This window comes from Ziziphus jujuba, chromosome 1, assembly GCF_031755915.1.
Source record: "Ziziphus jujuba cultivar Dongzao chromosome 1, ASM3175591v1".
Lineage (NCBI taxonomy): Eukaryota > Viridiplantae > Streptophyta > Magnoliopsida > Rosales > Rhamnaceae > Ziziphus > Ziziphus jujuba.
The window spans coordinates 17868612-17881160 of NC_083379.1; the positions used below are offsets into that span (position 1 = coordinate 17868612).

The 12549-nt window shown below is 33.4% G+C and overlaps 2 protein-coding genes across 2 annotated transcripts; one reads left to right on the plus strand and one right to left on the minus strand.

The window, feature by feature from the left end:
- Positions 1-1517: 1517 nt before the first annotated feature.
- On the plus strand, positions 1518-4408 carry LOC107421320 (sulfite exporter TauE/SafE family protein 2). The gene is made up of 4 exons (XM_016030542.4): positions 1518-2458; positions 3479-3613; positions 3707-3856; positions 3941-4408. Exons 1-4 carry the CDS (start codon positions 1676-1678, stop codon positions 4247-4249), a joined length of 1377 nt encoding a protein of 458 aa, XP_015886028.1. The 5' UTR covers positions 1518-1675; the 3' UTR covers positions 4250-4408.
- A 427-nt stretch (positions 4409-4835) lies between these two features.
- LOC107421188 (transcription factor ILR3) lies at positions 4836-7298 on the minus strand. The gene is made up of 5 exons (XM_016030375.4): positions 6925-7298; positions 6041-6103; positions 5839-5916; positions 5562-5724; positions 4836-5424 (listed from the first exon to the last, which is right to left on the minus strand). The coding sequence occupies exons 1-5, from the start codon at positions 7068-7070 to the stop codon at positions 5164-5166; spliced, it is 711 nt and encodes a 236-aa protein (XP_015885861.2). The 5' UTR covers positions 7071-7298; the 3' UTR covers positions 4836-5163.
- Between the last annotated feature and the right edge of the window lie 5251 nt (positions 7299-12549).

Consider the following 12549-nt stretch of genomic DNA (forward strand, 5'->3'; position numbering starts at 1 on the left):
AACCTTGATTATATATAAATATACAGTTTTAATATAGTAAGAAAGACTTTATAGTGAGGATAGTTTATATGGCAAGTCACACAATTGAAATAATACCACATCATTTAAAAATATATATTGAATACAACCTAAAAAGAAAGTACCAACCCTATCAGATTTGTATGAGACCCACTGAAAATTGTTATAAAAGGTTAACTGGATTTATTAAAATTTGATTGAAAATTTATTTTTCTTATATGGCAGCCAACATAAATGACATGGCTTGTCATATAGGATGTACTCACCATAAAGTCATCACGATATTCTTATAATATCAAAATTCTATGAAAAATGCTATTTGTTATCATTGGTAAATGATCATCAATAATATCTATATGCTAAATAATAATTTAAATAGTTATTATTAAGAAGTTCACTTTTAAAATTCTAATATAAAAAATAACATAATTAAATGTTTTAATTAAAATTTGATGCATAAGTTAGTGATTGTTATTACTGATAACTAATAACAATATTCAAATTCTATATATGTAGAGCATATTTAATAACTTTAGAAATTTAAAGCCTAAATATTTTTGTTGGTATATATATATATATATATATATGTGGAAGTATACAGGATTGAGCAAGTCTAGTATGAAGACCATATTATAATTAAACAAGCCAAATACTATTTGTCACCAGCATCCAAAATACTAGATTTTCCAAGATTATTTTTGAGGTTTTGTTAGACTATTTGGATTTAGTTATATTTATTCTAAGATTATATGAACAAGAGGTGTCTAATAAATCTATCAATATCCATATCAAATATTATATGTCAATACTTAATTGATTTATCTTTGGTTATATTTATTTTTTTAAAAATTTACTTATTCATAATTAAATTATATTAATATGTTAATTAATAAAATATTAATATATATGTATATATATATATATATATAGTATTTGGTATTCAAATTTATTTGGTATCTAATAAATTAATTTTATTAACTTCATAATATAATAGATAACAAACAAAGTTGAAATCATAAAAGCTTTTATAAAAAAAAAAAAAAAAAAAAAATCGGCGCATAAAGTACTTGCAAATCACCTTTAGTCCATATCAAGATGTGTATTAGTCCTAATACAGTCATAATTCTCTTAGGTATTTATCCCAAAAAAAAAAAAAGTCATAATTCTCTTAAGTGGAAGCAATCATCGCATTATTCACTAGATCTTAAGAAGATTTTTCCTCATTTCATTAATTTACTTAGTTATTAACAAATCGAATTAAATTGAAATTTCTTTAGTTATTAACAAATCGAATTAAATTGAAATTTCTTTTTTTTTTCTTTTTTTTTTCTTTTTTTCTTATTAGTCCTTGAAAACTGACCACTTCAGATTGAAGAATTTTCCATTCCAGAGGGACCAGAAAAATAACCAATTTTTTAATTCCGTTTTTCGGATTAAGCATGTTCAACAAAAAGTTTTGTTTCCTTTCACATATTCATGCGACACCTATTCCTCATTGTTCCTATAAAAGACAACTGATATAGCTCACCTCGAGACACACAAACTTCCCTATTAACAACACTAATTATTCACAGCTCTCCTTTCTCTTACTTATCATTTAATATTATAAAAACTTCCTCTGCATTCTTTATTTTCTACCAAAAATTTACCAGAAAAAATGAGGAACCATAGCTTTGAATGGCTGCTAATCTTCTTCCTCATTTTCATTACCTTCGATAATTCCTATGCAAAACAATCAAAACCCATCTCAGAAATCCCCAGTTTTGACTACTTTCTGAACAAAACCAAGCGATGGATGATTAGCCAAGCACAGCCACATGAAACACAACTGAATTTCTCAGTCCGTACAATAGCTGCAGGAGTTCTATGCTTCATAGCCGCCTCTATATCTAGCGCCGGCGGAATTGGCGGCGGGGGACTTTTCATACCAATATTAACAATTGTGGCGGGTTTGGACCTCAAAACAGCCTCGACCTTTTCGGCTTTCATGGTGACAGGAGGTTCGATTGCCAATGTTTTCTGCAACATGTTATCGGCCTGTCCCAGATACGGCGGCAAGACATTGATTGACTTCGACATAGCGCTTTTGTCGCAGCCGTCTATGTTACTTGGTGTCAGTGTCGGAGTTATATGCAACCTTGTTTTCCCCGAGTGGCTTATTACTATACTTTTTGCTATTTTCCTTGCTTGGTCTACCTCCAAGACGTGTAGAAATGGAGTGGTGTGTTGGAAAACGGAATCAGAAGAGCTGAGGAGAAATGGGTCTGGAAACGATGATGATGATGAAAGGAAGGGCAGCAAAAGTGTGGAAGAACCCCTTTTGGCAGCAGAAGAAAATTGCAAAATGATGAGGTTTCCATGGATGAAATTAGGGATATTAATCTTAGTCTGGTCTTCTTTCTGTTTTCTCTACCTTCTTCGTGGAAACCGAGATGGCCAGGTATATGGTTGCTCCGTTCATTTTCTTCGTTATTGGCAGCCACAGATTTAGAATTCAAACTATATCATAACTTCAATTTACTGCTTTATGTGTTTTTGGTCTGAGCCTCCAAAATTACAATGCGTTTAAAAAAAAAAAAGAAAATCCAAAAAATAAATAAATAAATAACCTCTATTAACATGAGATTTTTCGACCCCATTTTCCTTTTTTTGATTTTCAATCCTATGCGATAGAATCCACTCCAATTTTTTATTTTTCCTATCTTTGAATCCACTTTAATTTAAAAAGCAATTATTTTTTTACCACTTAGTTTATTGTATCTTTCTACTGATGTCTATTTTTTTACCACTTAGTTTATTGCACCTTTCTACTGATGTCCTTAAATATAGTGGTATCATATCAAATTAGATCCCTACGAAAAAATAGGACGAAGAGTCTTATCCTTTTTCTTCATAAGTTTGGACCCCTATACCGTGCCTAATTTCTAGGCTGCATGGTAAAAGCTATCATGATTAGCCACAAAAAAATAATAATAATAATAAAAAATTGGTTAATTATGCTTCAAACGGATGGTTCTGATTATTTCTCCTTTACTTTATTTGCTGAACAATTTTGACATTTAAAGCTCCGTAAAGCCTTTCTGACTTTTTTTTTTTTTTAAATAATTTTTTTAGTGTTTTTAATGGCTTATATGGATTCAAACTCCAGCGCACCACCACCCCTCCGGCCCGCCAAAAAAAAAAAAAAAAAAAAGAATGAAAAAAAAAAAAGCCTAGTGGAGACGATCCTTATCTTTATGAATCTTGCCTGCATTTTCTCTTTCTTTTTAATCTTAAATACACAGTTGTCTGGTATTTTGTTGTTTCAAGTCAATTCTCAAAATCAATGTCCAATAAAGGCCATAATAAACTCTCGTAATGACATTGCAGTGGTTCTCAATGTACACCAGTGAGAAGGAAAGAAAAAACATAACAAAACCTTTAAAGGGATTAAACATGTTTCTTTCCAAATTCTTTGCAGGGTATTACTTCTATAAAGCCTTGTGGACTGGGTTATTGGATGCTCTCATTGTTTCAAATTCCTCTAGCCCTGGCTTATACTGCCTGGATGATATGCAGAAAAGATAGTCTTTCATATCAAACTTTTCACCATAAGGTACTTGATGAAACTAGAGGATTAGTTTACCTAGGTTTTTACATTTTTTGTGTTGCAAAGAGCTTTACTTCTGTGAAAACTCTGTGTGAACAGGACATTGAAGACCTGACCCAAAGTAGACAACTAAACCAACTCACTTTCCCAGTAATGGCGCTATTAGCAGGGGTTTTAGGCGGTGTCTTCGGGATTGGAGGTGGAATGCTTATAAGCCCACTTCTACTCCAGGTTGGAATAACACCTGAGGTAAATACGTGCCACCATCTTTACTCACAATTTTAAGTTCAAACTCCAGGATGCTTATAATATACTCGTGCCCTCTCCATGCAGGTAACAGCAGCAACTTGTTCTTTCATGGTTTTCTTCTCGTCAACCATGTCGTCGTTTCAGTATTTGTTGTTAGGCATGAAGCACATAGACATCGCCTTTGTCTTTGCTACCATATGTTTTGTTGCATCGCTTCTGGGATTGGTTGTGGTGCACAGAGCAATTCAACAGTACGGAAGAGCTTCTCTTATTGTATTCTCAGTTAGCATTGTGATGGCTTTGAGTACTGTTTTGATGACAAGCTATGGGGCTCTTGATGTTTGGAGAAACTACATATCCGGAAAATACATGGGGTTCAAACTGCCTTGTTAAGAGGTTCAGAACAGTTTTGTAATTAGGCTCCTTGCTAGGTTTGTAGATTGTGTTGTTAGCTATAAGAGATGTAGAGACTAATAAAACAACTAGTTTTGTATAATGAGAAACTAGTTTAAAAAAAATAAAATCAAATAAAATAAAAAATCAAATTGCATCCCTGGATCTCGGTGACATGGTAGAAATTCACAGGTTTTAATCTATCTGACTCATTAAAAAGCATATTGGTCCATCTTCTGTATCCTGTAACCTTTCCTGTGTTAACACTCTTTACACATTTTCCATACCTCTAAGCATTTTTGCTAGTCGAGCTTTTGCTAGTTCAGTCCATTTATATATCCAAGAACCCAAAAAAGGCACACGTATGAAAAATTTTAGTAGGTTGAGAATCTTCAAAATGGAATTGGACCATGAAGAACTTCTGGGACTTATAAAAGTTTCTAATTCGGTTAGGCCTTTTAAGATGCGAATAGTATGTTTCTGAGTGGCATCAAGGAGTACAAAAGAACAAAAACAGAAATGCACCATGAGAAAAATCTTATCGACCAGAAAATTGGGCACAATCTTAAGCCATAACTCCACCTCATTCAAAATAAAGAAGATTTTGCATTTCATCTTAATGTTGTCTACTCTGTTACATCCTAACCTTGCAGAAACAGTGTTCAAAGAAAAATTGCTTCACTGAACTCGATTCTAATAAAAGCCTTCAGCCTCTCTCCCCGGTTATGCATAGATACAGTTGTTCCAAAGTAATCGCAATACACAATTTGACAAGTCAAAATTGGTAAACTAGATACCAAAATTGTTAATTAAATTGCAACTACCAACTTATGTACTCCATTGCCCTTATCATGCACTAGAAAGGCCATATAACTATGTCCTTCAAAGATGCTATACAAACAAATTCTGCCAAGCTAGGCAACTGGAGGACGCAGAACATGGTCCTGAGAAGTATCAACAGCAGCTGGCGGCATAAACTGCCACATGGAAATTCCAGGGTACCCAAGGGGCACCAGCTTGCTGCCAATGACATGGCCTGGAGCAGAAAAAGGAGCTGGTACGGCGGGAGGGTGTAGGAAACCTGGTTGATTACTGAGAGCTTTCACTTGGTGATCAAGGGTATCTTTCTCTGCCTTTAACCTCTGCTTCTCATCTCGAAGTTCGTTCTTCTCAGCCTACAAAAGAGATGAACCCAACAACTATTTAGTATGTACTCATCTAGTTTCTGTATGAATTTTCAGGGAACCCGAGTATAAAAGATGACTTCCAACATGAAATGCATTCCACAGACTAAACAAAGAAACCACTGAACCTTTAATTCATTTATTTTCTCCTCGAGCTGCTCATTTGATTCCTTTAGCTTTTGGGCTTCCCTACGCAACTGAGTCACAATCCGTACAGCATCACTTAATATAACTCCTTTGTCCATTTTATTAGGCCTTTCAGGATACAAAATAGAACCCAATTCCAGGAACCTTCAAATCATGCCAATACACACATATCAGAGAGAGAGATATAGAAAGATAGAAAGAGAGCACCAGAGGAAAAGATCAGGCAGAAAGAGAGTGGATCACAGAACAAGATCATGCCTGTCGTTAAGTCTATCCCTCCGCATTTTTTCTCTACATGCTTTGGAACCAGATGCACCACATGATTCAGGCCTCAACCTGAAATAGAATTAGCATTCAGAAACTGATTAAAAAGCAGGAAGAAGGAGACACATAGCAAGATTATATGGGTAACTGACCAAATTAGAGAGAGAGAGAAAGAGAAACAGAGATCTGTAAATACCGTTTCTGAGACTTGGTTTCCTTAAGTCCATCAGAGTTCCCATATGAGTCATTAAATTCTACACTGAGAAAACAACAAAAAGGAAAAAGAGATATGAGTTCTCATTTGTAGCAAGTAGATGATCTAGCTCAATATTGCGGACACATGCTGTTAATACAAGTATATAACAATTTGTGAAAAACGAAAAACCAATGAGAACAACTTCGAGAAACAAAATGCAGATATGCTAAGTTGCTAACGGCTTCATTTAACACCAACAAACAAAAAAATTTAAACATTAGAGGTAATATCATAACTAAAAGTCCAATTATATTAATATTATGTAGATTATGTTAAACAATGTTGAACATTCTTTTCTGTGCACAAAATGTAAATCATTTTTATCACGCCTGTAAGCATTTTCACTACTTTTAAAAAAATTTTATTGACAGGTAAAGATGTGATATTGCCTACAAAGTCACTTTTGCTGTTCCTTGATAAAATAAAAACCAAGCACTTAATAAAATGATAAACAACAATTCCTTATTGAAAAACCTCACCGTGCGCATATGTTCAAGCCCCACTTCGTTTAATATTGGCTACTTGTTTGCGATTATCATAATAAGAGATGTTGAATAGAATTTACTGCCGAATTTAATAAGATGCTAGAAAATCTAATTATCTCCATTTCTCAGGCTTGATATAATTACTAAATTTCTAACCCATTATACAAAAACTAGCAGAAATATTTAGGAAAACAAAGTTTTGTTAGTTTCACAAAAATAATGGACGCCCAAATTTATTAACAGAAAGTACTCATACTACAATTCAATTGTAGAAAAAAAACCAACAGCAAAAAAAAACCAAAAAACGTGGGAGTAAAAGCAAGAAAAAATTTGAGGTACCTGAGAGCGGTAGGAGCAGTGAAAGAATGAGAAGGCCAGGTAAAACTTGGCGGCTCTCCAAGTTGAAGAAGGTCACCGCCAGGGACAGGAAGGTCGTCTATTAAGGCGTAATCAAAATCCCAGTTGGGATTGCCCGGCGAACACATCTTCGATTGGTCGCCGGCAATTGAGAATCTCCGGCTGTAGCCCTCTCAACAGGGCCTAGCCGACGTGGTTGGTTGTTGTGAACGACGGAGAGATGAATGTCAATAATTTAAATAATTAAAAAAAATAAATTAAGTGAACTTGATTGGTTGGCTGGTTTGTTTTGAGATATGGGAAACCCCAAAAGTGGATTTGAGAGTGTCGTTTTATTCCACCGTGATTACCCACCAGAACCAAAAAAAAAAAAAAAAAAACAAAAAAAAAAGAGGGAATTTGCCCCATGCCTCCAACACGGATGAGCTTTATGATTTTCACCTTTTCAGATATTTTTTTTAAATTTTTAATAATTTTAAAATATTTTTATATCCAAATTAAATATTTTTATTTTTTTTTATGTTATTATTTTTTTTTTTCACCTGACTGTTCCCTTCTCTTTTATCATCCTTTCCCAAAGCTGGCTCATATCTTCTTATTCATTAAGCATTCTTCACTTAGTTGTCTTTTTGCCAAACAGTCCCGTTTCGTCTCTCCAGTCACCAAAATTCCATACAAAGAAACTGATGGTTTGGAATTCGAAATTAGGGTATTGTGAAAAAGGAGGACGTGGATTTGTATACGAAGCTCAAGGGTGGTACTGCATGACGGAAGCAGATGCCCAAGCTTGCTGTTTCACTTGGCCTCTCTGATAAAATGCCTAGTCTGTTTGCTTCATTTTTCTTTTGACTTTTCGATTTGAGTGGTTTCTAGGGTTTTTTTAAAACATTTGTGGGGTGTGTGTTTTTTTTTTTTTTTTCCTGATTGCTTTTGGGATAAGTTGGAATCGAAATTAGGTTTATGTTTTTTTTTTTTTTGGCTATTTCTGTAATTTTTTTTCCTTATGCTTTTGTAATTTTTGTTTTAGGTAGTATTCGGTGTGCGATTTGATGGTCTGATAATAGAAATCGGCAAGGATTGGGGAATGGAGGACGGGGATTTTGTGGTGGAGACTTGCATTACACATACTCTACCCCGGGCATTGACGCTTGAGAAGGGATTAGAGAGTATCAAAGATGCTGTGGGGAAGTTGAAGCTGAATCCTCCTTCTACCTCTAGTGGGTTCTTTCGGTTTCAGGTACTGAAAAATTCCGTAAGACTTTGCTGTTTTGATAACTAAGTCGTTCTGTTTGGTTTTCATTTCATATGTGATTCTGTGAGAATTTCTAAAGGTCGCTATGCCTTCCAGTATGAAAGCTTTGGATTGGTTTCTTGTCAGTTAGAGTCTTGCGAGGTTTTCCCTCTGTTTTTATGTCGAAGAATATAGAAAATCCTGATTGTAAATCGCTTTATGTGAATGAAACCGTTGGAGTTTTTGGAATTGGGTCTGCTGTTCACTTTACACGGAGTTCTTCTTCTATCTCAGGAGAGAAGACAACGACCAAAAGGTTTAGATTCTCGTATCTCTTATTTCACGCTCATCAAAAGCGTCTCCTATGATGATTTAGGGGTTGCATTTGGTTTTTGTTGTTTGTTGTCTGTTGTTCATTTTATACATATATATGTAAAAGTAATTTTAACTTTATTAGGACAAGAGTTCGTTTTTTCCTATTGAGCTTGATTGCTGAACTGATTAAAGTTGGGGGTTTGTAATACGGTTCCCCCACTCCAAAAAAGAAAAGATTGCCCTTTGAATAGTTAGTCTGAAAGATGGATGTTTCAAACTTCTATTTGGAGGGTCATGGACAATTTTGGAGCTATTGAGACTTACGGCTTACCCTATTCCATTTACATCAAGGTGCAGGAGGTTATCTAATCATTTTTTTAAATGGCTTTAGGCTAACAAGCAGAATATTGTTGAATAAGAACCCAAAATTTGTTTGGTATTTTGTTGAAAGGTCTATTTGGAAAATGACAAGGCAGAAATGAAATTGAATATTAACGTGAACTCTTCATTGGCAATTATGTAAGGAATGTTTCAACATATATGCTAAAGGCTCTAAAACATTTTATGAAATTTAGAATAATTTTGTCCATTTATTGGAAATTTGTGGTTGGTATGAAAAATTGATTTAGTAATGATGGTTAGTTGCTTATGGTTATGCATCTAATTATGATGCAAAATCTGTTGCCCTTAAGGTTCCTGCGTGTTTGATAATTTGCATTTGGTATTACAAATATGATGCATACTGTAGTGGCAATTTTTTTATCTGCATTTCGGTGTATGTTGTTTTGCATGGATACTTGGGTCTTTTAGATTTGTATGAATCTTCTTCCTTGACAGCTCTAAAAATGGTAGCTAGATGCTATTAAATTTAAGTAATGTTTGTGGTTTCTCCATAGATAGAACAAATGAGCTCTTGCAAAATATGAGTAAAACTTCGACTGTTCATTAGTCACAGTTTTGCATGTGATACTTATTTAATTTATTGCTTTACGTAGTTGTATGTGATACTTATTTAATGTATGTCTTTGCTTTACTTAGTTGCCTGGTGCCATTGCTTATCTGCCACCGATTCTGTATAAATTATGATTCGCTGACGCATTGAATGATGATAGTTAAAGAGGAAATGAAAAATGTGTTTAATATGTATTATTATTATTGGTGTATATATATATATATATATATAATTTTTTTTTTTACTAGATATGACTTTCTGGAATAGACAAAGATGGGAGGAAAAAAAAAAAAAAAAAGACAAATAAGTTTATATACATTGTTAGGAGTTAGAACCACACATTGTTTGTTATAGTTTCACCAGATAAGTTGGGACTTAATAAAGGATGAGCAAGGTGTCTCTGTGTTTGTCTGCCATGCTTCATTGGCTATGCTTAGTCGGTACTTTACTAAAATCCATTTAATGGTGAAGCAATAATAGAGTTTCATTCGTCTCAATCTCTTAATATAAACGAGAAATCTGTGAAAGTATTGAAAACCCAAGAAGTAAGTTAAAAAAAAAAAAAAAAGGTTGGTGGAAGAGAGTAGAGAGAGGATGCTGAAGCATGCGGTTTACTATGAGAATTGCCCAGGTTGTAAGGTAGAACAGTATAAAGAGATACAACGTGATTTACCAATTCGAGGCCTTCTTTTTATTTGGATTGTTGTGTTGTGTAATGGTATGCTTTTTCTTATTCTTCTGCTGTTTGTTATTTATTTATTTTTATTAATTTTTGGTTTTTGGCATTCCAAAGCATTGTTGACTATTGATCATGTTAATGTTTTGTTTGATTTGTTGCATCTATGATGTGTATTTTGTTCTCTGCTACATGTTTTGTACTTGTTAGATTACTGGTGGATGAATTTGATGCTGCACTTTGGAAGGTTGGCAGAGGTTGACAAGGAAGTAGTAAAAGAATTTGATGGAAAACATTTTCACATTCTTCCTTCTTTTGACACTCTGTTTTTTGATAGACATGCTTTGAAGTAGGATTGAATGAAGATCCAACAAACATCTTTAACTTTAATTCAGTTTTGTTAACCTTTTTGAAGTTCGACTTATAGCCTTGTTTCTTCTTCTTCTTCTTCATCCTTCTTATTTTTTTTTAAGTCATTTTATTTTATCTGTAAATAGATTAGACATTTATTATTGCCTTTTGTTTTCCTTTTCAAACAGAATTTAGTTGTGCATCACACTGATAATTTTGTCATTTGGTACTTTTTACTTGGATCAATCTTATTTATACCATGTTTTTATAGAATTTGTTTAAGAAATGATCTCTTCTTCATTTCTTGCTTGAATCACACATGTCCGGGACAACTTGTATGATGTATGATCTATATGATTTTCTCAGCATATTAGTTGTTTATGACTGACTGTCTTTCTCAATTTGTTTGCAGTGCTGCCAATAGCATCTCTATTTTCATTCCTTTATTTTATGGTAAGTGTGTATTTTATTTGTGAGTGTTTTTTCCTTCATTACACTCATTCGTAGATAGCTTCCAACATTTATAGCATTTTCCATGCCATTGATGGAATTTTTTCACTGTTATTTGAATTTGACATGTTTATAAGTTTGAAGGTGTTACTTGACATGGAAATGTTTCCTGTGTTACTTTTAATTATATCTTATGTTATTTGTCTTGCCTTTAGGAAATTCATAGAATGTATCTGCGGACATCCTTTTAGCAAATATTTATGACTCTTTTAGTTCTTGAAGATGTATGAAATTAGATATTATTTTTTGAAACAAATTTAGGTGAATGCCCCTATTTTGAAAGCTTTAATGAAAAATAACTCCCCTTGTGTTGATATGTATATATGTTAATGAAATATACCTTCTTCCTTTCAAAACTTTTTTATCTACCCTCTTATATCTATTTTATCTATGAAAAAAATTAAAAATGACTTGAGTGTCTTTTTTTAATATTTATATTTTTCTGGCAGTCTGGATTAATATTTGCTGAAGGTTGGTCATCTACTCAATGTATTGATTGAAATTGGTGTTTTTTTTTTGCTGTTTTGAGATTTGGGCATCCTTTAGCAAATCAATCTATGAGATTGGATTTTGGTTCTATACAATTCATAGAGAGCAAGGATATTACTAGGTATGAGCTATTGCCTCAATTGTTAGATTTGAACCTTTATACTTCTTTATGGATACTCTAGGTATTTAATTATTTTCTTTGAAACTTGTATGCTAAATATTGTAACTAACTGCAGATATTTCGTTTGATTTCATCCAGGTATCAAATCGGTCTCCATTTTAGTGGAGGTGCCCCGTATGCTTTTAATGCTGTCACTAAAGTTTGACATTATACCAATTGTGGTGCCAATTGGTGTTCGAGATTTTGACATTGATGGGGAACATTAGGTCAATTCGGAATTGATACCAACAGAGCCCTTTGTAGGAGCTGTAATATTCTCTAGTTTTTATTCATAAAACACTTGTACAATTTTCTCTTGCGAATTCAGATTTAGTTTTTAGTCTTTGTACGTGATTCTCATGTCAAGATGATGTGTAAGGACCCAATTTCATTATTAAATTCTCCATATTATTTGAGATGTGGAAAAGCAATAAATAAGAATGATGAGAATTTAAATGGATGGCAATTGAGTTCTCAAATATTGGCTCTCTAGTTTCGGACCATTTGAACTTGTTTGAATGGTATGCATTGAAATATAGTTAGTTTTTGATTGTAGACTATTCCTAGCTTGCAAGCTTCTTCCAATCACTTTTAAAATGCGGCTCCATGGCAGTATGTCCAAACGAGAGTTGTCAGGAGGGAATTAATTGTGCACTTGTGGAAAATATTTAAATAAATGGATATGAAAGTGTAGAATAAATGTAACAGTCTCCCATTTCTCATCTACCCTCATTTCTCATTAACTGTCGAATAAAGTGGAAAATATTGAAACAAATTTTTTTACCATCTCCCATTTCTCATCAACCCTCATTAACTTCTATCCCTCTCTCTTTCTCTTTTGTTGGTTATGTACCTTTCAGTCTTTCTTTACACTGACTAACCATTGCAAAAAACACAATACCACCTTTAGTTCAATTCACTCT